Source organism: Dromaius novaehollandiae, chromosome 3 (assembly GCF_036370855.1).
Source record: "Dromaius novaehollandiae isolate bDroNov1 chromosome 3, bDroNov1.hap1, whole genome shotgun sequence".
Lineage (NCBI taxonomy): Eukaryota > Metazoa > Chordata > Aves > Casuariiformes > Dromaiidae > Dromaius > Dromaius novaehollandiae.
The window spans coordinates 103140748-103168255 of record NC_088100.1 but is presented as its reverse complement, the minus strand read 5'-3'; the positions used below and the strand labels follow the sequence as shown (position 1 = coordinate 103168255).

The 27508-nt window shown below is 42.2% G+C and overlaps 1 protein-coding gene across 2 annotated transcripts; it reads right to left on the bottom strand.

Moving 5' to 3' along the window:
• Positions 1–3021: 3021 nt before the first annotated feature.
• On the bottom strand, positions 3022–27401 carry DTL (denticleless E3 ubiquitin protein ligase homolog). 2 transcript variants are annotated; one of them, XM_026110632.2, is made up of 15 exons: positions 27258–27401; positions 26943–27068; positions 25817–25915; positions 25411–25472; positions 25199–25319; positions 24466–24531; positions 23274–23389; positions 22414–22487; positions 21030–21133; positions 19952–20056; positions 17249–17361; positions 12767–12856; positions 10762–10900; positions 6027–6886; positions 3022–4500 (listed from the first exon to the last, which is right to left on the bottom strand). In XM_026110632.2, exons 1-15 carry the CDS (start codon positions 27301–27303, stop codon positions 4432–4434), a joined length of 2190 nt encoding a protein of 729 aa, XP_025966417.1. In that variant the 5' UTR covers positions 27304–27401; the 3' UTR covers positions 3022–4431. The 2 variants fall into 2 exon arrangements, with proteins under 2 accessions (XP_025966417.1, XP_064365724.1); XM_064509654.1 differs by lacking the exon at positions 24466–24531.
• Positions 27402–27508: the final 107 nt, after the last annotated feature.

Sequence of the window (27508 nt, the reverse complement as noted above, 5' to 3'; positions counted from 1 at the left end):
TCAGCTGAAAAATAAACCAATATAGTATTACAACATGGCAACAAATCAACCAGGCATTGAACCTGCCTGTGGTTCAAAACCACCACCATGGTGAGAAAAACCCAAGCCTCATTGCTGGAGTGAAGCAGAGAGTAGATACCCCAAGAAAATGAGGAAAAAGCCACTCGGTTGGCTACTCGTTATATATATTAAAACAAGCTCCATAAAAACCAGTCATTGTGCCACAGTTAATATCAAGTTAGCCGCCTTGCTGCCAGACCAGCCAAGGCACGAATACTAGTGCTGCCATAGAAACTGTCTCTTTGCATGAGAGCAACGAAGGGCTTTGGTCCTCAGCTCACTTGCGCTGGGTCTAAGCAGGGAGTTACAGCTCCAGCTGCGATTGAGTAAGCTCTGCTTAGCAGCATTAAGCTCACAATATTATTTTTAAGACTCACTCTTCTCTGCCTCCCAGGAAAAAAATATATAAGGAGACTATATATACCTTGTTCGGCAGGGGACACTGGCACCAGCTGAGCGAGCGCCCAGGGCCAGGCAAGCAGGAGCCGAAGGAAATACCCACCGCGGGTTGGAGCGCGATGGGAAAGCAGGGCACAACTCCACGCATGTCCAGAAGCGAGATAAGTCTCGCTCACCCAACAGGAAGGCGAGGGCTTTGCACAAGGCACCGCGAGGAGCACCTTTACCCTCCCAGCGGCAGCAGCACAGCAGCAGCCAAACCACGGTTTGTTGTTACGCACCATTTGAGCCGTTTGCCTTGCCGCTGTTTTCCACCTGACGCGGCTTGAGATGCCAAGGCAAGAAAATTAGGGAATCGCCATATAGAAAAATTTTCCTGCTGCCTTCTTGCTTGAAAATACGCACTGCTTTTATGTAATACCGCTCACCCAACAGTCTCACATCGCTTTCTTTAAGGATCCCTTACATACGGGGTTACAGAACTGTTACTTCAGAATAACTGTTTCTGAATAACTGTGAAAAGACAGGCTTATGCTGAAACAAGAAAGCCTTATTCTGGTTCATCTTAATCCTTTGTCAAAACTGACTGCTTTCCAAAAGCAGATTAGGTTAAACCAGAGCAGGCACTCCTTATTCTGGAATAAGGGTGCCAGTATGCAAAAGGATCAGGAACTGCCTTTAAACTCATAGCCTATCTTAATCCAAAAGAACTGACAAGCATGGACAACTATCCCACTTCACACAGGGAAAAAAACTACAGGATATAGCTGGGAGTCTGACACAAGGGCAGAATGTGGGCCTCCAAGTCCTACTCTTTCTTTTAAGTAAGTAACAAGTGTGTGAAATTCCGTTTCTCCTGTTAATTGCATCTCTTATGCAATGTACCTTGTTCTTTTAGTTTTATTCTTAGATGGATTAATTCTTTTTCCTTGCCTACTTCTGCAAATGTCAGTTTTCTCTTTGTTACCCCAGTCTCACTTCTTAAAATTGCCCGTGTACAAGCAACTGGTTTCCTTTGATGCAACACTTCTAACTTTCACTTAGCACCTTGCTATCAGCTACCTACACCGAATCGTCTGCTCAAGCAAAGCAGGGCTTGCTTGATTTATTTCTGTCACATGCTGCTTTCAAGAATCCAGTCAATTCTCTAATCTCACTGCATACACTCTCCTTTCCTCCCTCAGTAAATCCCAAGAAAATTAGCAGAATAAAAATAATGGTGACACTGAATAATTCAGTAATACATTCTGCCAATATTTGCCAAAACTTGTCAACACAGGCCTACTTTGCTATCACTGCAACATACAGTGTAGCTGGCTTTACAGTCCTGTGGAGCAGGGAGATCATCTGACTATTATTAGTCTGGTTTTTAGATTCTTAACACCTCCTGCAAGAACAGGAGTAGAACAATAAGCTGAGGTTTACCTCACTCGGACACAAACACTCCCATACATGCACACTGTGGGTCCGTCCAGCAGCTGGCCTTGCACGCACGGTACATCCTGGTCCTGGATCCTTGCTCTTCCAGGTGCCTCACCCCTGGAGACAGGCGTGCACACACACGCGTGCACACACACAGAGAAGCGGGTCTCCAAGTGGCAATTAGGAGGCAGGGCAGGGACATCTGCAGCATCTGCATGGAAAACCTAGCAAGATGCATAAAGTGGGATCTACATATACATCTAGAGAGAGGGTTTGGGAATAATATCTCAAAAGGTTTCATTTGATTATAAAACATGAAGTAGAGTTTTTGGCAATCCTTTAGAAAATAGTTCAGAAATACAGCCTGCTGGCTCAGAACAAGAGGTCCTTGAGGGCGTAATTCCTGGTGCTTAGTTCAGCAAGTGTCTCGGGCAAAGACAGCACTTGCTACCTTAAACCGCTTAATGTAGGATTCCTATCAGTGACTGTTTCTATGCTTCTGCAATCATGATTTTATAAGACCAGGGTGCTTGGCCATAGGATATAAGTTTCAGTTTCTTCTCTTAGACTCTCAGACAAGCTGAGCTCAATTTAAGATGAAAGAAGTGGTCCATGAAACAGGCTGTTCCACTAAACAAATACCATTTAAAAGGAGGAAGAATCTCATAGTCCCACACAAGATGATTAATCAAAGAGCTCACCCATTAATGTTTATCACCCGAGATAATCACTTACAAGACAGAGAAGATAATGGTTTGCATGTGGGACATTTCTGGAGGAGGAAAACATTGCAAAAGATATGGAGGCTCATGAAATCCTGTTGCTTTTGAAATCACTGACCAGAATCTCAGGTACTTCAAGAGCATCCAGATGTCCTTACTCTGCAACCTGCTATTTACAAACTGAATAGAAGAATCCTGCAGGGAAAACAGGCTGTAAGCAAGGCATTTTGAACCATACGCAATTGCTCTGATTAATTACAATTAAGACAGAATTAAATCTGTCTGAAAGTTGTTCTGTTTCTATTCATACCTTAGCTCCTGCTAAAAGCTGCAATTTGATGACAACCACTTTTTTTAAAAAACACACTACATACTTATTTTTGCTTTATAGCTGTAAGAGAGCTTTCACAAAAGCCAGTTTCTCCTATGCCATTTATTTCCTTGCAAAATACAGTCCACAAAATAAAATGAAATACAAAGCAAAATGTTTTCCTCTGATCCCTTTCAGCTACCATATTACGCCATGGCACTGAAGAGTAGGTGTGAAATTTGCAGATAGAAAACATGAATTAGTTGGATTACATCCCCTTCAATTACCTCAATACTTTTGCAGTATGAAGACTTTAGAGGGATTCAGAGATGATTTTTTAAGAAGTTCATAGGAACTGTTATACCAGAAGCAAGACTAAATGCTACAATCTAAGATGTGGATCTTCTATTAGCTACTTCTACGGAAACCTATGACTTAAGAATTAGTATCATTAGCCAGCAGGACTGTGACCTCATTTAAGTTAGTGACCTTTTTCTATCAGCATCACTGGTGAATTACAGATGACAAAGCATTTATTATCAATATGTAAACTGGCAAGTGCTTTCTAAAATGTCAAGTGCCCCCCAAACTTACAAACTATTATTTTATAAATGCTGTTTATAAAACTGTTCTGAAATTATTTTATAAGCAGTTATTAGTGTCTTTGCTACAGGCTGCATCTGTGAGAGGTCACTGAGCAACCATCTGTCATGGAATGCTTATTTGGGATAGATTAAACTAATCCTTTGTAACACACCTTGCCACTACTTTATTTCAAAGAAGTGACAGGCTGTCAGCCTTAACAGCTGTAGTGCTGATGACCCAAAAGTCAGTGATGGCAAGAGGAGTACAGGCATCACACACTTGAATATACTTTGTCTTCTACAATCACCAGCTGTGCCATCAGATGGAGACAGATACACAGGGCATTTAGAAGTCTTTTATATTTATAGGAAGCCACATTTATAACTTTCCTGCCAAAATCAGAGTCATTGCTGTACTAGAGGAACAGCTGTAGCAATACCACCCAGCACAAAGTGGCTCAGGTCTGGCCCCAGTAAGAGCTTCTCCATAGACATTCTAACACTTGCTACTCAAGAGGGTGTAAAGGCTTTCCGCAGGAGTCTTAAGCAGAGAAAATTTCCATAGCAGATTAGTAACACGAACTGACAAGCTGTACACGCCTGTCACCAGCACACAGCAAATATGCTCCTGCCTTTGGAATTTGTCAGTTGCCACATGAAAAATATTCAGTTTTCTTCATAAAACAAAAAACGTATTGAAAAATCCATCATCTGAACTCACTAAGAGACCATGAGTCTCCATACGCATTGTGTAAGTGTTCCATGCTCAGCTGATTTCAAGTGTTAACAGGTTTAAAAACAGATTAAAAATCCATGTTTATTAACGTCTGACAACAAGCTGTGTAATCCCAGTGCATTGCTCTGTCAGTGTTGCTAAATCTGGTCTTGATACCACAGCGTCAACATCCACCAGGTACAACTGCTGCACACTGCTTTAGTCATTCTGTGACTTTCTGTGGAAGTATGTGCAGATCTTCCTCATGGAAACTGAAGTGGTTACAGCCTAGAAAAAACAACATGAAGAAACCTTTCAAGATTAACACTTCATATGCTGCAGGAGTCTTAAAGTCTCCCCTCCATCATTGCTCCAGTTTGTTTAGCCCCTCAAATAAGACTCTAAATGAGAGGTTCTTTGCTATAATCTGTCTTATAGATAAGAAGCTTAGTAGCTACAGGAAACATTGGCTAAAACCCGGGGCTGCCTTACTGCCCTAGGAGAAGCACTCTGGCTGCGGTTTCGGCTTGTCTACAGCAGATAATAGAGCTGCAGATTTCCAAGATATAATAGATCAATGAGTTTTGGTGGCACTCTAAGCACCTTGTCAGGCTTTGTGTGCAATGCTGGCCATGAGCATCCTGCGATTTGAGCTAAAGCATACTGAGTAGAAAGAGAACTCTTCCACAGTAATCTCTCTCCAGGGCAAATCTTTTTGTCTTCTGTTTAAACATGCACAGCATCAAGCACAAGCAGTTCTAGGTTTATTATAACCAAAATTTCTTGGTCCAATCACAATACTAAGAGCTCAAATCCTATGCATGACTTAAAGATAAGGAGTGGTGGCTTGTCCCCTTCACATCTGACAGAAGTGCTGAAAGAGATGAAATTGGGTAAAACAGGAGATATTTTACCAAAATAACCCTTAGTCATGGCAACAACCTCTAGTATCAGATACTCAATTGAGAGTGCAACTAAAATTTGATGACTGAAAGTTTACATAAGATTTACTGAAATAAGAGTCTAAGTTAAAGACACTGTAGGATTTGGGGCCCAGTTTCAGAGAATAGATGAGTTCGTTTTAAAAATGTAATCATCATATCATAATCGTTTGCAGGTCAAACCCTCAATCTCCCATGCCAACTTTTTAACTGCTTTACAAGCTTAACCTTCAGATCCTAGGATGAGCTTTTCATACGTCAAAAGTAGGACTATGTAGGTCACATCCTGCCCTCTGACTCTTCTGCAACCCCTTAATTTTCTATTAGTTTTCAACAGAAGGAACCAATGGCAGAATTTAGTGCCCCAGTTTTCACATGGGTAACAACTTCTTTGGTACCTGGGCTAGAATAAAATTTAGCTCTTTCTTCCAATGCTGAAGTGACTTTGCAGTAACATAAATAGGCAGATATGACGGTGAACACATATAAACAGTACATCTGCCAGGAAAGGTGCTGTCATTATTACGCTTCTCGGAGCAGAGCTTTATTTCAGATGATGGCTACATACTTAGAACACCCAGCCAGGGACTGCAAGGATTTCTTAGCTCCCGTGTGCTTTAAGTCCCTTTCAGATGAGGGACCAAACAATTCTGAAAATTCTCTTCCTCTATGGGGATGAAGGCATTAGTGTGCTTGTTAGACCAGTACTGGGGCTTATTTAGGCCAGAAATCATCTCTTTTTTTTGTCTATAATCAAAGAGATCAGATAATTCTTGAAATGCCTGAGTAGGAGAGAACTAAACATGCTTGAGGAGAGAGTGGTAACTAGTGATAACCTCTTTCACGACCACCATGACTGACTGTTCTACTTACAGCTCTTGGTGAAGTGGCCACTGTCGCTGCCTCTTGTCGTTTTGCACTGGGGTTACAAGATGATGGGGGGCTGTTTGATGTATTCGGGATGCCAGCTTTGCCAGTCCTTAGTTTCTCTCCCAGAGCAGACAGCCAGTTTTTTCTTTCAGGTGAACTATTTTCTTTATCTACTATGTCAGTCCCTTTCCCGCAAGGAGATCTGAAAAGAGGGGGAGTTTGAACTCCTGATGGATTAATAGGGCTTCCAGGAAAAGAAGGCTCTTTTGGGCTGTGGCTAGAGCCTTCACGGTCATTATCCAACTCAGCCAGACTTAAAGAACTTTCATCGGAAGCTTTTTGGCCTGCAGCCAAGTGACATAAATTTAGCTTGGATTTCTTAGCCACATGGTCCAGTTCAGCCACACAGCTACAGGTGTGCAGACACTTCTGCCCCACGTCATCTTCCTTGCTGCAATCAAGCCTTCTTTTGGCACGCTTTTCAAACTGTGATTGCGCTGCTTTAGGAGTGCAAGCTGTCTCCAAGAGACCTTGCGTGACTTCTGCCAGGGCTTTCCTAGGAGAAGGAGCCTTTTCCCCTGTGTCTAGAGGAGAAGAGCCCGGAGTCCTAGTAACCCAATGTCTAATGGACATTTTGGAGGAAGGTATCAGTTTGGGAGAAGCACATGGGCTGGCTCTGCTCTGCTTTGCTGGTGTACAGGTTGTGGCCATCTGGGTTTTGAGAGAGCCTGTTGGAGTGCTTGTAGAAAGAGGAAGGTCTCCTGAATAACTGGGAGCACAGGCAGCTGGACGTGGTGAGGAAATACATGGGTTGCCCACTGCGAAGACCTTTGCAGGCATACTCTGCGGGCTGGTTGGCAGATCTGCGAGAGGAGAAATAAACAGTCCAATGAGGGACACAGACCAGCAGACTAAAGACAGCCCTTTTATAAGTACCCCTTCCAGCTAGGAGATTCTGAATTTAGCCCTGACCCCACTTCTCAGACATAGCCTTTTGACTTACAGATTGCGTAAGTCCTTCTAATTTCAGTTAAACTAACACAAGTCCTATTTAAAATAGTATATCATATTGGTAACTATAAAACAGAATGCTTACTTCATGTCTGACTTCTATCCCTCCTGTAACTAGCACTGCTTACATGAACTACAGCCAAGGAACTGATGGATAGACAAAATAGGTCTTGAATCTTCTAAGTTTATCTAGCCCTGCTGGAAACTTTGTAATGGCTTAGTCCAGATAGCTCTCTTCTGAGAAGCTGTCTGAGGACAAGATTAGGTTCCTAACTGCACTAAAATCTTTAATGGTTTCATAATTGAGTTGAGGGACAAAGGTATTGTAAGCAGGTCCCATAGCTAGTTGTAACACTGAGGAAGCCTTATATGAGAATGCCCTACCATATGAATAATGCTCCTAGTCAGGTGTGAACGGTTGTATATTTTAAGATAAAAAGAACAGGAAAGGACATGCTTTCATCCTATTGCCCTTTTCCTAGAGAATTTTCTGCAATGCTATATCAGTACAAAGATAGTAGCCAGTACAAGGATAGTAGCCAGTTATTTACCACACCTAGACAAATGTGAGAAATTCTTCACCTCCTGCACAAGTACTCAAATTCTAAAGAAAATAAGTTCTCTCGCTGTGCTAAGTCATTTCTCTAAAACAAATGATTCCCAGACAAACACGTCACAATGGCTTTACAGCTCACTAGCTACTATGTAAAAGCGCCTGCTTTTAAAACAGTAGCTTCTTGAAACATGAAACAAAGTAGTCACAGGTAGGTTTACAAGTGGGGCATTAAGACCTCGACAGTAACACTGGGAATCATAGGTAGCAAACATCTTGGTCTACAGCAATATTAGAGGGATTTTTAATCCCTGTCGCCCTCCAGCATAGAATACATTAGTGGGTCTGTTAAATGCCTGCTTTCTACTCACCTCAGTTGAGGTGATGCAACCGAACAGGATAGCACATTATCCACCTTACACATTTCTACTGCTGAGCGCAAGGGCTCTAGACATTTTCTGTACAGCAGGGATTTAATCTGAACTCCTAATTCTCTGCATTAGCTGTTACACTGTAAAGCACTTCATAAGGACAGCGAGAAGTGTAGTGGGAATGCCCTGCCATTGCTTTGGAAGGCCGGACTCTCTCACAAGTAACCTGTCGAGCGACCACTATACAACCCTGATTATATACCATACTAACCTCCTTTTGAGCCTTCCTTTTACTACAATAATATATACATATATATTAGTACTGGTGCATCAGGGCAAACTGAATAGGATCCCATACTACTGGATCCCACTACAAATCACTTTGAAGCCCAGAGCAGATTTAAAGGCCCCTTTCCTGATGAATTGTGCTATTTCATAACAACTTGCTTCAATCTGGATGAAGAGAACGTCACTGCCAAGATTGGTTCTCCTAATCTTTACTTTAATGAGCACTTACAAGACAATATCTCAGCTGGAGAGTTAGTTGCACTTAAAAATCTAAGCTCTTAGAGGTAGAAGAAAACTAGCAAGCTTAGCAGCTCTCAATCCCTAATGAGCATCTGCAAATTCATACAGCAGAAATATAGCATGAGTAGCTGGGCATGAGCATTCGCAATCCTGCCACAGTCTGAAAATTACACTGTGGATTCACTAGATAATGGGCCGGGGGATGGGGGAAAGCTGTCTTGGAGGGTTGGATGGACGCCATGCTGGAAAGCAAACCAACTACACCCTGAAGCCTGGGAAACAACATAAAGATCAGACTTTTCTGTAAGATTGTACGCATTGTTCAGGCTTCTACTAAGCCAGATCCAAGCTGCTTCCACTTATGTTGCCATTCCATTTAGGATGCACAAGCCTCTTTGCAATAAATACTGTAAATACCTGTAGTCTACCTGCATCACACCAAAGTAGGTATTTCAGATGTTTACTGCCTTCTCTCCCTTCTGCTATAAGTTTTCTAAAGTGATACTACGAACCTCCAGTTTTAAGAGTCATGAATTTTTCTCATACAGGCCAGCTCCAGAAATTTGGTTACACAAAAATATAAAGAAAGTAGCGCAACTTAGTGAAACCACAAAAATAGTTTCCAAAGAAAAGGAAACTGCTTGCCACACTTCATGATATAGGTCAACAGTCAATACACAGCCTGTCTCACAATTTGTTCCACATAGATGGGTGGGGAACTACCTAGATCTCATCCCAGCAGGCCTGCAATAGTACTCGGCTTGGCAGCTCTGAATCAGTCTCTGCAGATAGCTCGTATATTCTAACAGCACGTGCTTTGTGTTCAAGAGCCAAGGTCAGCAGGAAGCCTGCTGTTGTGTTTGCAAGGTCTCTGTACTTCCTCTTCCCTCCTGTGTAGCTCTAATGCAGTAACAACAATGAGAAATAAGCTGTTTTTCTAGTATAATTGCTAAAGCTGATTTGTAAAGTTCAGCATACAAACTACTTTAGGTTTTGGGCTTCTAGACTAGCCTTAGGCTTACTTCTCTTTTGCCGAAAATAGTACACAAAGTGTTTTCTCAGGCCTCTCTGAAGCAGGGTGTATGCACACATACAAACAATTTACCAGCTATGGAGCAGACCTGGCGCTCTCCCTCCTATTGTCCTGCAAGCTTCCTGCAAGACTGTTACTCACCGGCAAAAGGTTAGATGCAATGTTATCCCATTAGTGGGACAGGGAGACCTTCAGCCTGTATTTGTGTTAGCCAAGATGAAATTAATTTGGAGAGTGGCTTGAAAAGATAGGTGGAACACAGGAAGTCACATCAACAGCTGCTGCAGAGCTATTGTATACTTAGTTTTAGAGCTACTATACAGGGAAGCTCATCTTATCTCACTTTTGGGGGGGTTATTCTCCACTCACCTGCACTAACACAACACACTGCAAGTTTCAGACAGGTCAGAAGTAATGCTATGATGCAATACTCTCTTCTTTTGGTTTGCAGTACTGTCCAGAGGCTACCTTCTGCTCTGCAGAACTAGCTTTAACAGGTGAATGGATGAATGTTATTGATTAACTTTGGAACATTATGTACACATGGTGATTGGCTATGGGCATTTTTTTTAAGTCTTTCCACTGAATGCCATTGGTACAGGACAGTCAGTACCTCTGACCGTATGAAGCGAAGAAAGAAATGTGACACCTAATAGCAGTAGCAAAGAATACTGTGCAGAATTCATCTGCTGGGCAGGAGGAAACGATTCAAAGTTCCAGGGCTCTATATGTGCCGCTAGCCCTTTACTAGGTAAAATATCAAATTCAAAGAAGCATATGACCTTCCTGCTCTCGGCTACTATGTGATTAAAAAAAAAAAAAAAAACAAAAAAAACCAAAAAAACCCACCACATTGTTAATAGCTAATTACGAAATCCTTTTTATCTGGAGCTGCAAGGACTCGGTTCTGAAGCCCGTGATTCTGTGTTCCAGCTCTGGCAGTTACCGAAGTCCATGCAGGCGCATCTGCTTTGGCTGGTCAATTATCAATTACTCTGCTGATGCCTGGTGAAGATCTGGCTGCCCAATAAGCTGCGTTAATAAACATTTGCCATGCAGCCTGGTCACGGAGACTTCAGCATAGCTGTAAGATATTTCAGCTAGCTCCTCTAGTTGGTGGTAGAAGTACTTACCAGTAGAAGTATCTGGCTGGTTATATGAATTATTCGCTAATATGAAAAAAATTGAAGACTAAGACAAGCAGAAAGCTTCTGCTGGTACAGAGAACATGCATGTTCTTACCTACGCCACTTTGTTCTTCTGGTTTCTTCTGAGTGACCCAGCCTACCAAGTTGATTTTGCTGAACGCCGATTTCTCCTCCTCAGGACAACGTCGTAAGCGCCAAATCCTCACAGTGTTGTCATCAGAGCATGTGGCAATCTACAGTACAAATTAGTTTGTTGGAGCAACTAGGCCACATCCAGTGGTTCACAGGCCAGCTCAACTAGAACAGCTGTGCCTGACATACCGTGCCAATATGAACGCAAGGTGAAACCCTGGTTGAGGGGGTACCGGATTTGCCCATAAAACAAACAAAACAACGCAAGCCTATTGCATTAGTGTATCAGAGTGTACTGCTTTTAAAGGAGCAAGGCTGCCTCACAGGCAAAAAGCCTTTATGTTTTCCTGCTAGAAAAGTCTCAGCCATTAGAAACCATTTGCGTTAGCATAGCTCTGTGACAGATGACAGCCTACTCAGGGAGGGCCAATGCATATTTTGAAATTTCAACCATTCAGACAAAAAAAGCCATCCAGTCATGCCCCACTGTATATGTTCCAAGAAACTGAAAACAGCTTGGGACATTTCTGCACTTGCATCTAGGGCTGCCTCCGTCATTCAGGACCTTTTCTGCTTGGGGACAAACGTTTGCAACGCACTGAAAAGGTGACGTTGGAAGGCTGTTGCACTAGCCTTGAGCACTATCTCCACAGACCCTGATGTTAGCAGTATCTGGCAGGGAAATCAACTCTGCTAGAAACATTAGTCTAGATTCCAGCCTTGGTTTCTTGCATTCTAAAATGATCTATGGCATCTATTTCAGAGAAGCAACAGAGCCTGCCTATCCCACACTTTTATGGCTCTCCTTGGGCCAATTATCTAGCGATTCACTTGGGAATCAGCAGCAAGAAAAAGGAAGTGCTGTGGCCAAAGTTCATAGTAATATGGACAGGAAAATGTCTCTACTCTGACCCCTATGACACCAATATTGTTCTTACAGAAAGCAACTCTGCCTATCAAATCACTCCAAGTAGCTCCCCATCTTTTCTTAACATTATCATTTTCACTTGTCTTCATGCTTCAGAATTTGTACAACAGCTAACTATTTCTTACCTGCATTGACAAAGATTTTAAAGGCTATGTTGATCTGCATTTCCAAACTATCATGGTCAGGATGCTGGGCTACACATACCACAGATTTAATCTAAAATGATAGTTCACATATTCCTGCATGCTGTATACAACTAGAACAATTCTTCGTACGTTTGTCTGCAAGACTCCCATCTCCTGCACTGCAAAGCTATTTTGAAAGCCCTGGTGCTCTAATGAAAGTTAGGGAAAGTGGCTGAATTGCTTAATACTGTCAGGTAAAAGAAACTAGCTATTGTTAGGACACTCTCTAGGATTTTTCAGAGTTATTTCTCATTTTGAGCTAGGCTGACCATGTTACCCAGCTTCCTACCACGATTCTTTTCCTTTTAGTGATACTTAGTGGATAATTACCGACCCAGTTCCACCATGGGTTCCTATGACAAACATTTGTCATAGGAACAGCTCAGCTTTAGGAAAAAAAACAATTAAAGAACACACGTGTTCTTGAAAGGACATTCAAAACTTCTTGCCACTCTGTACAAATCTGACACGTATCAATGGTCAGCTAGGTAAGGAAGACATAAATATGGAACCACGAAACAAGCTGTTGGCTTATGAAAGCCCTGAAGAAATAGCTACACAGTTTTGTGTCCTAGAGTTAGTGTAAAAAGCTCTCATCAGGAGACGTATTTGTTGATGTACAATTTGCTAGATCTTATCAAATAGTCCAAATGATTTTAAAATAATAATGAAGTTTTGATATATTGTATTAATGTGACGAGTTTGGTTTACTGCCCCCAAAACTGAACATTTTTGTAAGTTATTAACTAAGAACATCTTTCCAAATAAACAAACACTGCTTACATTTTGAAAAGCAGATGTTGTCACATCACATCTATTGTTTCACAGGAAAGACAGTTTTCTAGAAAACAAACCTTAGTGAAGTCTGAAGGACACCAAGCAACAGAGGTAACTTCTTGGGAGTGACCAAGTAGTATCCGTGGAAGAACGCTGGGCTCAGAAACCTTTAAAATTCCACAGAGGAAAAAAAAAAAAAAAAGCTTAAAATCAGAAGATGTGCAGCCTAATACACATTAGTAAGAAAGGTCTCCACAGCCCACCTGTGAAGCATATGAATACTTTCTGTCTTTTCTATATGAGATAGATAAACCAAATGCTTTCAGCCTGTCATCATATTCAATTACAGCTGAGGGGAGAACCCAGCTGTAAATCCCTGTTCCTTTCCTCACAGAACTTCTTTTCAGCACTAGCTATCTTGGAGGTGTCACACTCTCCCAAAAATCACCACAGCTTCCATACTCTTTGCAGTTGTGCAAAGACAATGTTCTCTGTAGGATTTAATATCTTAAAGCAAGGAAGGAATTAATTTCATAGAGATGACATTAATAAGGGTAGCTACTCCATGACAATTGTTCGGTAGCCTGTATAGTAAGAGTCCATGGTTTCATTTCAGTACCTCATGGAGTGTCAGAGGCATCTGAATACCCTTCCTCATCCATAAAGTGTCCTCACAACAAGGACTGTGGGCAATCTTTTCTGAGAGGTAATGACTGACTGAGCTCTAGGAATTAGTTTGTGTTTCATTTCTAGAGGTGAAGCAGCTAGTCAGCACTGAGATGTACTGACTTGCCTGGAAACACTTGTTTAATTCCTGCTACACACAGGACTTCTGCCTCAAGAGTTGTCAACCCGACACACTACACAAGCACATTATTGCACTAAGTAACCCTGTCTGTTCTAGGTAAGCTGCTTAAAGGTTTGGGAAACTCCTACTTTGAATCAGAGTAGGCAAATATATTCTGCTGCTGTTTTACAAATGTCCCAATCTTAGGTCAATTATTTATTAAAAAAAACCCAAAAAACAAAAAAACCCAACAAAGTCCGATAGATGAATCTTCACTGGCTTTAGAATTGGTATTTGTGTAGCTGCAAAGTGGCAGTACCTCTTCCAGCCAATCAACTGGATCAGAGGACCTCTTAAGAGATAATAAAAACCTCCCTAAAGCACACACGTTCATTAAACTGATCCCCATTTCTCTTATACACTTCATAAAAAGCTTTCTCCTATTCTACAGTATTACTATTAATCTTCAGTTGCAGCTCACATAAGTGAGAGATACAGCTGGAGCCAGCATTAGGTGGCCTGAGGGAAAAAAAAAAAAAAAAAAAACCACACACACACACAAATGCACCCAAACAGATTACATCCGAGTTTTGCATGCTTTCAGCAGGCAATGCTTTCTGGGGCTATGAGTCACCATTACCGATGTGACATTATGAGGAGGATTTGCATAAATGACTAAGTGAATGAAAAGATTCTTTACTGTGTGGGAAAAGGAGGAGATATTGCATATAGATTTCAAAGGAAGATGCAAGACATCAGGGAAGGCTTTGGGCTTCTGCACAAGTTTCCCTTGTGGATCCCCTCCTATAACAGCCTGCAAAGCTAAAATTGAATACCCAGCTTCAGAATCTTGAAGTTGTTCGGATATAAACAGGTTTATCATAACAGGCCACTTTTTCCTGGCATAGCAGAGGCAATCACTTGACTAAATATCTACTAAATGCTTTGTTCAGAGTATTCCCTTCTCTGCCAAAACATGCAATACCATGGAAACTAAATCCCTATTTAGGGAATAAACTGCAGGAGAGCTTGGTGCAGAGAACACCTTCATTTACATTTAATAGCAGTCTTGCTATACACACATAACATAGACACAATAGCAGTCTAGTGGCCACTGATTGTTGATAGGAGAGAGCAGACGAAGAGAATTACACTTGCTGGGCCAGATTCTGCACTCATGCTGGTTTTACAGTACACTAGTGTCAATGAAACCAATTACACCTAATTTATACTATTGTGCACAAAAGGAGGATGCAGTCATTGGAATTTGAAGGAGAAAGAGGCCAAACTACATTGTCAATAAAGTGCATCTCTCTCCTTGGGTGCTAGAAAAAACAGAATTACAAGACTCCTAGGTTTGCATTTCCTTATGTCACTGGAATGCTAGAGTCCAGAAACTCTCAGTTTTAGCCTTGTTTCTTAAGAAAGCAAGGCTTTCTACAATGAGAGGACCCATCCATCTACTTCAGCTTTTGGCTGAAACTGGCCAGCAGGCCCACACCTGAAAGAGGGCAGTGATCTTGAAACAGCTTCATGCTTACCAGAGAGACCGTGAAGACTGTGTTCCCATGCAGTAAGGTGGGCATAATTACAGCAGTATCCATTCTGTTGGCCAAAGACAGTTGGCCAGCCTGCACATGTCAGGATTAGCCTCAGCTCACACTACTTGACAGGGTATTGATGCAAGGTTAGGGCTATTAATAAATGAGAAACTGTAGAAAAACCTAGGAAATGAGGCTTTATCAGGTACCCTACTCATTGAAACAGCTGTTGTATCCATCTTCAAGATTCAGGATGAAATGGTACATGTAGTTTTATGCATCAGATGATACAGAAGCATAAAAACTCAACACTGCGACGGATCAAAGGGTTACTTAATACACTCACCTTGGAGTGGCCCATACCAGAGGATTCAAAGGACAATGGAACTATGGAAGCACATATCTATAAAGGATATTGTCTATTTCCAAGGAGACAGAGGACACCGGCAATGTACCAGTTTTGTAGAGAGAAACTTCTCTGCCCACTGGTTTTTATAAACTTAGGGTTGTTCAAGAATCACTTCATTAATCAGACCAGTAATTTAAAAAAAAAAAAAAAAAAAAAAAAAAAAAATCAACACAAAGCAAATGTTCATTGCCTGAAAGTGATGTTGTATGCGGAACAGACTGAAACAGCATTCCTGTCCATTCAGCATTTTCCTTGGGAAATACTGACCCACGACTTAGTACTGCTGCCAAATTTCCTCAGAGAAATAATCTGGGTGGACAACATCTTTGCTCTGCCTTCCATTGCTCTCTAAATATGGAGAGCTAGCACTTTTCATCAAGCTCTTTCCAACATTACCTATTAATTCCTCATGAAATATCTAACCACATATTTTCACAGCATAATAAGTGCTCATCCCTGGAAGAGATGCACACATTTCAGTCTCAGAAAAACTTGCCTACATTTAAAACAAATTAAGAAGTCTCTGGATAAGACAGATCTGAAATAAGATCGAGTTCCGCTGAAAGTCCCGCTTTCTAACATGACTATGGGATTAAAATAAAGATGATCATGGGATGATTTATTTAACAAATATGCAATAACATCTGTCACCCACATGTAATAGCAATAAAGCCTTCTGTAGGCAAATGCATTTCAAATGTACTTGCTTAAACTTTGAGATGTTACGACGTCCTTGAATGCTCCTGGCCCAGGCCCAGTCTGTGTTCCAGGAAAATATCAAAACACATGAATGCAAGATGTGCAACCCAAGTTTTCACAGGTATTTTTGCTGAACAAGCTCAGAACATTAGGAAGGCTAAAATTACACCACCTGTTTCAACACAGGACTAGCCATGCTACTATACTCGTGCTACTTCTGAGTAAGCAATCTAGCCGCTTACAAGAACAGTGAGCTCAGAATCAAAGAGACTACATGCTCAAACCACAACCACAGTAGGGTGGCCCTCTGCTCTGAGGTTTGTATTTTACTTTCAAATTCATCATGAAAGGGGTAAGCAAGTCAGCATTCCCTAAAAATTATAAAACATCTGAAACAAAGTCACCTATGTTTCTACCTATTTTTCTTCAGATATAAAGTCCACTCTGTTCCCATACGGCTGTATGGAGAACAGAACTTGAAGCATGTTTCATTCTGAGGTCCCTGCTATTAACTTTGTGACATTTGCATTTCCTACACGTCAGCGCAAGATGCCAAGTGACTAAGCCTCTCAGCTGTCAGACAGTGCTTTGGAATTTTGCTGAAGGCTCTGACTGAGCCCTTGCTGTAATACAAAGGGTTTAACTACTGTAAATTAAGCATGAGAAAAAGCTATGTCTGAAGCAAGAGCTGGAAAAAAGGGGAGGAAAAAAAAGTGTGCCCTTTAAGACAATTAAACTGTTAGGTTTTTGCTAATGTGCTCCGCTGCTAAATATGAACCAAAAACTGTCTACTTGTCATAGCTGGCTGAATCAACAGGATTGAAAGAGGATTTTAATGCCCATTAAAACCAGATTAAGATCAGCAACTTGCAATAAGCAGCAGTGATGAGAGTCATATTGATGGCAGGAGGTTAGCTCTGTTTTACATTAAATAGTTACATCGAGCTTTGACAGCAACACACTCTAGGCACAACATGCCAGGAGCTAACCCCATGCTGTGTTAAGTAGGAGTGGGAGGCAGGGAGTGTCCTATGCGAACATGAAAAGCAAATGAAACGGAAGAACAGAGCAGTTCTGGGCAGCCAGCCTGGGGCTGCAAACGGGTTTCTCCCAAGTGCCTCACCTTCCAGATGTATGCGTTGCAGTCACTTGAGCCACTAACCAGGAACTGGTCATCTGGGCTAACGCTGGATTTGATGTAAAAGGTAGAATTCTGGTGTCCACTGAAAACTGCCACTGTGAGACAAAAATTGAAAATAAAAACACTTGTCAATGCACAGCTGTGGAGTTGGTTACATAAGCAGGGCTCATCTTACAGGCTTTTCCTGCCTAGCCACATATCCTCTAGAAAAAGTGGTTATGCTGCTCCCTTGCTCTAGGGCTTGAAGCCCCAGCCACCAGGCACCAGGAAGTATTATTCAACAGGAGCCCTTGTAGCTTCTGATACAAAGCAGGTTTCCCTGAACAGTTCTCTCCATAGCATTAGTAATCAGGGGCCGTTTTATTAATGCTTTCGCTCCTTCATATCAGGACCAGGCCAAGACATCACCTGGGCTACCCCAGCACACTAGTTAAGATTTCTTGTCTCTTCTTCCCATAGCCACAATCCTGCCAAATTAACCTCTCCTGCTAAATTAACAGGGATATCACAAGGAAGACATAGCTAGGGCCTACTTCCACTGAAGCAACAAAGGCATTTGCTGCTGCTTTTTCCTGCTGCCAGCACCTGTATTTCGTTAACAAAACATATACTATGTCAGCTATGCTTGTCTATTGCCTATTTTTAAAGTCTCAGTAATGCTTCAGCTGATCTGTTAAAGCCTTGAAGCCACCGCCCTGAATAGCTGTTGTTCTTCATATTGCAAGAACCGGAAGCACCAAGAGCCAACGCAGGAGCTGAGTGTGGATCTAGAACACTTGGCTGTACTACATCCAGACTTCTTATGAGGGTAGAAAGGGCAAGTTTCCCAATTTAGCACCACGTGTGACTGACTTGCCCTCTACCAGCCCTGGCACAAAAAGCTCTGAAGTGTTGACACCACAAACATTGCAGGATGCAAGACACTGCAGCAAGAAAGCAGCAGTTCAGTAGATGGTTGGAGGGTTTCCAATCCCTTTTCCGTAGTGTTTTTGGCAAGGAAGGTGACCCACAGACCAGAGACCACACGGTTGGTTGCCTTTGGCATTTTTCGAAAAGTTGCCAGACTCCAAAAGACCCTTAGATTTTTACCTGCAGCTCTTTCAATGCGGTAGTTACAGAGCAGTGAATATCCTCCTAAGAGAAGCCTACAGGCAAATCCTATTACAGAATGATTTCTTCACATTCTCCTTCAAACTAAAGCTGTCTCAATATTAGATAAGAGTAGCTGCAGTCGAGGAAAGAGGCCCAGCATCCTCCCCAGCCGCTCACACCAACCCAAAGGTTGGTGCTGCCCTCTGCAGGAGGAACAGCACACCGTTCCTACAACCATTCTGAAAATTCACACATTTTTAATCCAGCTGAGTGTATCAGGATTCCTCTCCAGATTTTATCCATTACACACAAGGAAACACAAAGCAAAAACTAAATCAAGAGGCAGATGGTGGAGCATCCTGTACTTTGGAGAGAATCCCTTTTTCCAGGGGAACAGCCCAGTGAGAACACTTCCACAGCTCAGCAGTGACACCCAGGGTTAAAACCAACAATTGATCTATTAATACTTAACATTTGCACTACTTCTCTGCTTTGGAAGCATTCCCACCGGACTGTCTTCCTGAAAAGCATACAGAAGGGTGCATTGTTCATTTAATTTCAATTAACAGAAAGACTAAGAAAAGGCAGTGGAAACTAAATCATATGTCTGTCTGACAGGAAAACATCTAATAAGATTTGCTGCTTTCTGGGAAGCATCCATTGGCCCATGACAAAGAAGCTCAGTGCATCAAAGTTTGCAACCCATCTTGTCAACGTAAAGGTCACAGATGCAGAACTGAAGGAATCTAAAAAGCTAAAGATGCCATGATATGCTGAAGATGCTTTTTCCCAGAAATCTGCTATAGAAGCTAAATTGAAGAGGGCAGTATCTTAAAATATCTGAATACAACATGCCAGCTGACAACTTTACATGAATTCACACCTAATAGAGCTTGAAAAAAAAATCAGAGCTTGTCAGTAAGGGGAAGATTCAAACTTGGTTTAGATGTTGCTGGATGCTAACCATTCCTAACAAGATAACTGGAGTCAATGCACAAACTATTGATAGCCTCAACCTAGGCGAGCCAGTATCTGCACTTATATATGTTCTTATGCTATTACTTCTACTTGTGTGGCTTACTGCTGAATATGAACAGCTCTTGTAACAGATGCCTTTTCTCTCACATAGTTTTAGACTTATGAGAATGGAATAGGTTTCTTATACCTTCAAGCTGTCCCTGCAAGCCAGTGCAAAGGAGAAAATTGTCTTGTTACTCTCCATGACGTGTTTGATAGCACTGCCAATTATTCGTGTGTAAGGTGATGAGACAGTCCTCGTCTTTGGCCTGCCTAAGAGAACTGCTAACCAGGGTTCCAACAAGTGGCAATTATAATGCTGGTTTGCATGATATGAATGCTACAGGCTGGGACTAAGTTCTTTATACCTATACCACAAAACCACCTGCAGTTCATAAAATATTGCTTTCATTACTGATCAAGACCAGATTTAAAGCAGAGGTCTGTATCTATGCAACACTATTCCAGGCTGCCTGCCACTAGGCTTTATAGATGCCTGGTTTTAGGGATGAGTTTAGTGACCTTGCTGTATGTGGCACTCATTTATGCAGCTATTTCCACAGATATCATTCTTACCTGGAGTGGTCCTTAAGCTTGTCATATTGAACATGTAGATACTGTCATCTGTGCAGTTAGCAAACAGATTAGCGCCAGTGGAATCCAAAACCAGACTAGAATATCCTAAAGACAAAGTCAGAAGTTCTCCATAAGAAATAACTCCATACAAACCATTTTGGGAAACATTCAAAGGAATGCTTAGATAGGGAAATTTGGAAAGAATTTCTATCACATAAGAGAGATTGTCATTGGGAGAGTTTATTTGTTTGACAGAGCTGTTGCTGGAGAAGGAAAGTTTCTAGATCAATATCTACATTTTCTCATGGCAACTCAGGGTGAAGTTGAGAGACAATTCTCACCTGGACAGAAGGCAAGCAGTTATTTGCTAGTTACAAATGCATAACAGGAATATCCAATTGTACAAACAGAGATCAAAATAGAAACCCTCATGCTTCAGTACAATAAGCGACTCTCTAGTTCATTATTGATTTAGGATTAAGAAGACTCTTTCCCTGACAGTAAGTTATTTCATAGCCAGCCTCTAGAGAATTTTTCTCATCTTCCCGAGCATGATACCAATCATTACATCAAGATAGTTGATTAGACAAGTCATCTGGAATTGCTGTAGTGGATCACAGCATTGTAAGGAGTTAAGATACAAAGAAGTACAGAGCAGCACAAACAAGAACACTATTGTTTATGGTAACAAACAGCTTCAAGTATTGCTCAGCTTTCACAGATTACACTGTAAAAACCCAGCTCCTTCAGTTCTCTTTGCAAAGGAGTTCAGTCTGATTTCAATACATGCATCAAAACCATTAGCTAAATGCTACCTACACAGCTCTATTATTCCTTCAGCTCCATTTCTGAAAATATACTGTTGATGCCTATAGAAATATTTTTTTTATCATTGGTACAACGATGCAGAAATGGGGCACTTTCAGTCTTCAACTTGAAAATTTGGTATTGGCAATGAAAAATATCCTTTTGAATCTGTCAATCTGATATACAATTGTCTATAAAGATAAGAGATAGAGTTCTCAGTACTTCTCAGATTCAAGTTGCACTTTGGCAAATGCATCATCCAATAACTTACCAAGTTTGCGAGTACTGGTCCCAGGGTAGCAAAAAGACTTGAATGGCACTGGATCCTGACGGTAAGTGGCATAGTTCCTGCGCAAGTCCCATACTTTGATCACACTGAAATATAAAAGTACAAGTGTCTTCAGCTTCTAAATCTGCTTTGCAATGGTGGCAGAGCCTTCTAAAAAAATACAGAAAGACAGATTGCTCATTGCTGAGAAGTGTCCAGTGATAAGGAGCACGAGTGAGCAAAACTAGAGCAGAGACATGCTGAAAGCAAAACAATTGCTCTGCTGGAAATGAATGCGGAGGCAGTATTGTCTTCTGTAACTAACACAAGATACAACATGACCCTGCAAGTCAACTTTTCTCAGGTAAAAAAGGAAACAGCAAAAATGCCTTTATATTGCTGACAATTGCTTCAATGTTTTTCTTGCTTTCCAGGAGCAAGCCCCTGTCATGAGTCATAGGCAGAGGAATCATAATCATATTGGCCTCAGAAAGGCTTTGACCACAGGGAGCCTGCTGAAGAATCAAGACCTGAGTGGATAATCTCCATGTTAATCAATGATGCAGTCTGCTTGAGCTCCAAGATGCTACAACAGATCTGGCACCCAAAAGAACGCATCCTTTGTGACTCAAGGCAACATTTTCCCAAGCACGCCTACACTTATCCAGGCACCAGTCACCCACTAATGTCCCAGATGAGCTCACTGTCTAACAATACAAGTTTACTTGTGGTCCAATAGCTCTACAAGAACAGACAGAGATGATAAGAACTGTTCTCCTTCTGCCCCATAGCTGAGACACTCAGATGAACTTTTATCACAAAAGCACAATTTGTCCCAGTGCTGCAACCTCCAGTAAGAAAAAAAAGCAGCATTCAGCTAAGGTAATGCAACCTGGCAGCATAGGTCTGCTGGTTCTACATAGGTACCTCATAGTAACTGTAGCTTTGTGGGTCACTGTGTGATCTTAGAAAAATCTCCTAACTTCTTTGTGCCATTGCTTCCCTGTACCTTGGGGAAGGGAGGGGGGACCCATCTATTTCTAAGCTATACAACTTTTTCTGTCTATTCTAGGAAAGAGCTTACCTAGAAGCAATGTTATCATTGGTACTGTTAAAGTTCATTTTAATTGTCAGACAGAGCTGACTTTCCTGCAAAAGAAGTCACAGAGGGCATCTCATGTACCTGTACACCAGAGTATCAGGGCCTAAGTAAGGCTTTTAGGGGCTCTGGGATTTGAATTGAACAGTTAATGTCACCTGCAATGCTTAAAAGCAATGTCTTGCAAACCAAAAATACCCAGAAGATTAATGTGAGCCAGAGGACTGTGTTCCCAATTGCTACAAATATGCAGAACAGCACAGAAAAGCATGCATCCTCTCTCCTTACCCATCAACAGCTCCTGCAGAAATAAGAGTATGCTCATCCTGAAGCAGCACCACAGTTACACTCTGCTGGAAATCCTTAAAGGAAAAGAAAGAGCTGTTTGTTTTCTTTCAAGGTCAGCAAGATCTTGCTGCTTAGTTCAAGGCCAAGTGAATACTGAGGAAACCTCCTCTCAGCCAGAGACAATCTACTCCTCTTGGCCATAGGCCAGCTTGAATTTTGCTTTAGAACGAGCTTAATCCTCTTGGTTTCTCTCTACTGTCAGAATAAGTTTCATGTTTTCCAGCAAGCTGGTCACTACAGGCAGCAGAAGCTGGAATACGAGATGCCATTCATGACACACCAGTCCTTCAAACCTCTCCACCAGTGAAATTGCCACTGAATAGCAAGTGTTTGAGTGGAACCTTAAGATTATACCCCTCAGTTGCTGACAATAACCAGAGCTGCCAATTATTATCCAGAGCTGCCTTCATCACAAAGCTTCATAGATTAAATAAACCCAAATCTTACTCCAGTGAGGCAGACATTTGTATGGTCAAATTGAAAGAAAAAATTAGAACGCTCCCTCCGCTGAAAAGGAATACTGGCCATCTCTCCTCTCTGGAAAAAAAAAAGGTGTATTTTCATATGGCATTCGCACAGTGATGGCCATCCACAATTATGTGGATTGTTAGACAATTAAACAGTGCCTAAACTTAGCTATAGCAAGTGACCATGACACAAAAATATGCCTCTACAAAGAGGAATTGAAGCATTTACCATATTTAAGCTAGATGTTTCTTGCAACTTCTTAGGAAGACTGCTATGCATAACACTGTCCTCCAAGCAGAGGCCAACATTTTGTTTGTTTCCTAGATACCTACCACTAACGGAGCAAGTCCTCTCAGATTCTGCCTCTTCTTCTTCGTTTTTGAAGGGGTCTGTTTGTCAACCACATTGTGTGCTCCACCGATTTGATTCACCTGTCTATAAAATCCATCTGAAAGAAATCAAAGATATCTCAATCAATAGCTTTCCATGTCAACATGATCTTACCATCATTTTATTGAACAGACAGCAGCTTGGAAAACTTCCTGAAAAGAGACTGAGACTGACCTTTAAATATCATCAATGTGTTCTGAAAACAAAAATTGTTAGCTACATATGATACTGATGAGAAGAACATAATAGAAAACAGGAGCACATGCTACAAAAAATTGCAGTGGTCAGTGTAACTTGGCCACTGAAGCTAAAACTGGTACAGCCAAACTGCCTTTGGAAATCACTACCCTGAAGTCTTCAGCATGCATCCTGATTAGGAGCATTCAGCAGATTTCATCCAGAGCAGAACTGTACTCACAGGAAGGTTTCCAGTGTTTTTCCACGCTATTTCCTCATTTCTATTTATCCTTTTGTCCTGTACTCTTCACTTTATAAAACTCTGAATGCTTTACAAGCTTTGTCATAGAAGATAGTGACTTTTCTACTTTTTTTCCCCTGTACCTTCCACTTCCATCACATGCAGCCTCCCTTTTCCCTCACTTGCTGGGTCAAGAGCTAGAGAACCCAAGAGAGATGAAACTGCAAGATATATTCTGGCAGCACATGCTAGGGAACTGCTGGAGACAGAACAGGGAACTGAGAAGAGATTTAAGGGCATGACCTGGGAAGGAAAAGAAAGACCTTCTCCAGGAAACAGAAAGAGGAGCAGCAGGTATTCCCACAATACATTCAATTGCTCCTAGGAATCACAAGCTCCTCTGCTCCTGTGCTTTCTGCCCTCCTTCCTACTCTGGCTAAAGACTTCCCAACTTCACTTCATCCCTCCAGATGGCCCTGCACTAATCACTGTCACCCACCCAATCTATCTCAGTGATGTCCTACCCAAGGATAAATTTTGTGCTCCTCCCATCTCCTTACTGATACACAGGGTATTATAAGAACAGCATGTAGATCATGATCCAAATCTGAAACTGTTACAAAATGGCAAAAGCTTCAGTTCAACAAGCACATTTCAGTATTACTTCTTACACAAGATACTAAGCCCTTCTGATAGATATCTGAAAGTTCAGTTACCTTTCTTGTTGCATCTGATATCCCAAACCATGATGTTTCCATCTCTGCCTCCAGTACAGAAGACAGCTGAGAGCGGAGAGAAATATTAGCATCCGAAAGTGTTAAATTAATTAACTGAATCCAGTACAATGCCACCTATGTGTCTCTGGCTCTTCTGCCCCAACACTTGGGATGCCGATCCCAGGTATGCAGAATCCAGGCCTGATTTCTGTAATACTTTTTGACTACTTTCCTTACTCTGCCTAGTCTTTCCTTACTACTACTCCAGAAAGAAATGCCTGTGAAAAGAGTATTTACATGCTTCTGTATGCAAATAAAGACTGAATGATTCCAATACTCTTAAACTTGTCCAAGATCAGAAATGCGCAGACACTAGCATTAGATCACCTGCTAGCATCTGACACCTAAGGCCCTAATTTTACTGTAACTCTAACTTCCTTGAAGCCAAGACAAATTGTAATAATAGAATATATATATAAATACATGCAATAATATAATATGATAATATATTTTCCTCAGAAAACAGCAAAGCTTAATAGTGAACACTCCTTCTATTCCTAACAGAAGTTCCAGCAAGTTAGTTTCGCTTCATTGACTAGGTCACTGCTCAGAATCTGCCTCTGCTATTTGTGACCATCAGTTTCTAAAGCTCTTTTTTACCCTCATAAGTATTGATGTGTTAGGGAAAAAGAAGAGGGAAAAACAGAGGAGCAGGAAAAAAATCAACATTTACCTTTCTCAAACCTAGAAAAAGCAACTGACTTGAGGCTACACTGGTGACCTTTGCATATGCCAAGAAGCTCCCCAGCTCTCACATCCCACACCTTGGCTGTCTGGTCTCCTGAAGCAGTGACCTTCAAAGGAAAGAATAAAAAGCTTTAGTCATTCTCTGCAGCAAGTTGCCAAAGTGTTAAAAATAAAGTTAGATGGCAAAAGACTTCTTACAATCCTGTGTTCCCCTGGTACCCAGGCAAGGTCAAAGACAGCATTTGAGTGAGCCTGCCATTCTGACAAGAAAAAGAAAAGCCAAGATGAGTTCAGTGCATTGCAGTGTGAAGATATTTTGCAGAATGCAAAAAAAAAAAAAAAAAAAAAAATCAGACACTGAAATCAGAAAATTTGTTACTTGTCAACAGCTTGCCTCAGGCAGGAAAAACAACACAGAACAATTTGCTTAGTACTGCTGATCTAAGAACACGCTCACACCGCTGTAAACAACACTCATGAAAGGATATGAAAGGATGCATGTACTGTCCATATTTATGTTTCAACAACTCAGCAGACGCTTTCTCTGATTCCACTATATCGTATACTTGTCACGTCAAATGAAGATCATATTCTATATATTTACCCTTAAAGATCAGTTTGCTGCTAGATTGAGCTTCAGTGTCATACAGTCTAACAAATCCTTCTTCATTTGCAACTGCCAGTACATTCTCCAAATTCGGGGCTGAAAGAAATTGAAATTTATTTGTGTATTAAGTAGATAATTCATGGCCATCCCTCCACTCTTGATCAAGGGCCACAAACACTTTTAAAAGAACCAATAGACTGCTGTCAAAATAAAGAGTGTTTACACAGCAGTTCCCATTTTCAAAACACAGAAATATTACCAAGCAACATTTCTAGACATCCCATTGAGGAATTACTATATGTGGGAGATCCAATGGCTCAAAGAGCAGATTCTGAGACAGCAGCCTCTTTTGGCAGCTATGATAGTTCCTGTTTTACATCATTACTACCCGTCCTCTACAACCCCCAGTGCTTTCTATGGGTCTGAGTTGGAAAAGCAGGAAGCAGCCTCAGAGAAAGGTATAAGCTCATGTCAGTTCTAGACCAGTTCTGCAAATGAAAGAGTTTTGACCTAAAGGCCAAAGACCTGAGCGTCCAGGCTTACTTCATTCATCACATATTTATCATGGGGAAACACTAGTGGACATCTAGTGGCACATACCCTGCTCTTGGATTGCCACTCACTACCCTTCAGTCTACTCCAGCTTTTACATATTTTACACAATGCCCAATTTTTCAAATCTTTAGCCTAGCACTGCCATAGCTCTACATCAAGAGGACAAACTTTGACATGGGCAAAGAAACAGAAAGCCATTAAAATAAATGCTTTGTAGTTAGTCCTTTAACTGAATGCTCTCTATTAGGATATAGAGGAATTCCACAATCTGATTTATATGACATCTCCATGCAGTCACACTGTTGTCAGCTCACTTTAATGGAAAAATACTTCATCTCATGAATTCCTGAAAAAAAATTACCAGGTCTTTCGGGCTAAAAGTTTGCCTGTTATAACTGACCGTGTAACATGCTTTGTCCCGGATGTAAGAAAGCATGTACACATGAAAGAGGTAACAAGAAACTATGAAACCAAATCACGAGAACTTCAGAAAAAAGTGCCTACAGCACACGTATGCGCCGTATCCGCAGCCCGGACCCCAAAACGGCCTTTCAGGAAACAGCTTTACCTGCAGAAAAGGTGCAGCCGAAGGGGGGAACCGGCACCCCCACCTCTCCGTAAGACAGGTGGTCATCTTCCCGCCGGCACTGGTAGCTGTCCAGGAGGTGCTGCAGGGGGTACGCCGAGGCCTGACCTGCGGGGAGACAAAGGGGCTGTAACGGCACCGGCCGAGCTCCGCCGCCACCGACCCCGCCGCCGGCCAGGGCTCTGGCAGGGGCGCCCACCGCGACGGGCGCGGGCGGCCGAGCCCACCCGGCCGCGGCGCCCGGGGGCCGCGGCGCCCGGGGGCGGCTGCACGGGGTGGGGCGGGTGCGGCACTCACGGGGCGGCGCGGCCCCGGCGCGGCGGAGCAACGAGCGGCACAGCATGGCCAACGTTCGGCGCGCGCCCACTCACACGCCGTGGCGCCAACTCCCGCCACCCAACTGACCCGCCAAACGCCCGTCGCCCCCTCATTGGACAGCCGCCGCCCGCTGCGCCCCGCCCGCCGCCTCTGATTGGGCGGCGCGAAGGGGCAGGGCCGCGAGACCGCTCCCACCTCCCGCGGCCACTCACGGGGACGAAGGCGCCCGC